The sequence below is a fragment of the Austrofundulus limnaeus genome, unplaced genomic scaffold, assembly GCF_001266775.1.
Source record: "Austrofundulus limnaeus strain Quisiro unplaced genomic scaffold, Austrofundulus_limnaeus-1.0 Scaffold4448, whole genome shotgun sequence".
NCBI classification, from domain to species: Eukaryota; Metazoa; Chordata; class Actinopteri; order Cyprinodontiformes; family Rivulidae; genus Austrofundulus; species Austrofundulus limnaeus.
Genome location: NW_013956850.1, coordinates 8052 through 8734, shown reverse-complemented (window position 1 = coordinate 8734; position 683 = coordinate 8052). Strand labels below are relative to the sequence as shown.

Sequence of the window (683 nt, the reverse complement as noted above, 5' to 3'; positions counted from 1 at the left end):
AAATAAACCTAAATGTTTTGGAAACTGTTTGTGTAAACTGACTAATAGTACAAATGTTTTAATGTGTGTAAAACTACTGAAAATATGTTTCTCCTTAGATTATAATCCTCATCAGATTGATCCATCTTCCTGTTGTCCTGCTCAGATTTCCATATTTGCTGTTTGCATCAGCAGCTCCATGCTCCAGTGCTCTGGGAGAGTTTATAGTCCTGAGAGTTGAAGACTGGATGACTGACAGCTGTCCTTCATGACAACAGAAGACACAGAAATCCTCCTCATCAAAAACATGACTCTGATCTGCGTCCTCATCTGGACTCTCCTCTGCTTCACTCAGGGTGAGCAAAATGATTTGGAGTGGAGCTGAGTTTCCCCTCAGCATCTCATGTCCAGTGTTTCTTCTCTCTCCTCAGGCTCTGATGGACAAAATGTTGTTGTGACTCAGCAGCCAGCAGCCAGATCAGTGCAGCTCCGTCAGACTGTCACTGTGGACTGTAAAGTCAGTCCAACAGTGCAGCACTACTCTGGTTCACAATACTACCTGTCCTGGTACCTTCAGAAATCTGGAGAAGCTCCTAAACCTCTGATATACGCAACATCTGACAGATTTTCAGGAGTCTCCTCCAGATTCAGTGGAAGTGGAGCAGGGAATGGGTTGGACTTCACTCTGACCATCCGTGATATTC

At 44.4% G+C, this 683-nt stretch overlaps 1 protein-coding gene across 1 annotated transcript in view; it reads left to right on the top strand.

The window, feature by feature from the left end:
- Window positions 1–577, top strand: part of LOC106512135 (uncharacterized) — a gene marked incomplete at both ends in the record, with an annotated part of 2024 nt that extends 1447 nt beyond the window's left edge. Inside the window, 3 exon segments of the mRNA XM_014000816.1 lie at window positions 175–242; window positions 245–335; window positions 411–577. Coding sequence (XP_013856270.1) covers window positions 175–242; window positions 245–335; window positions 411–577 — 326 coding nt within the window.
- Between the last annotated feature and the right edge of the window lie 106 nt (window positions 578–683).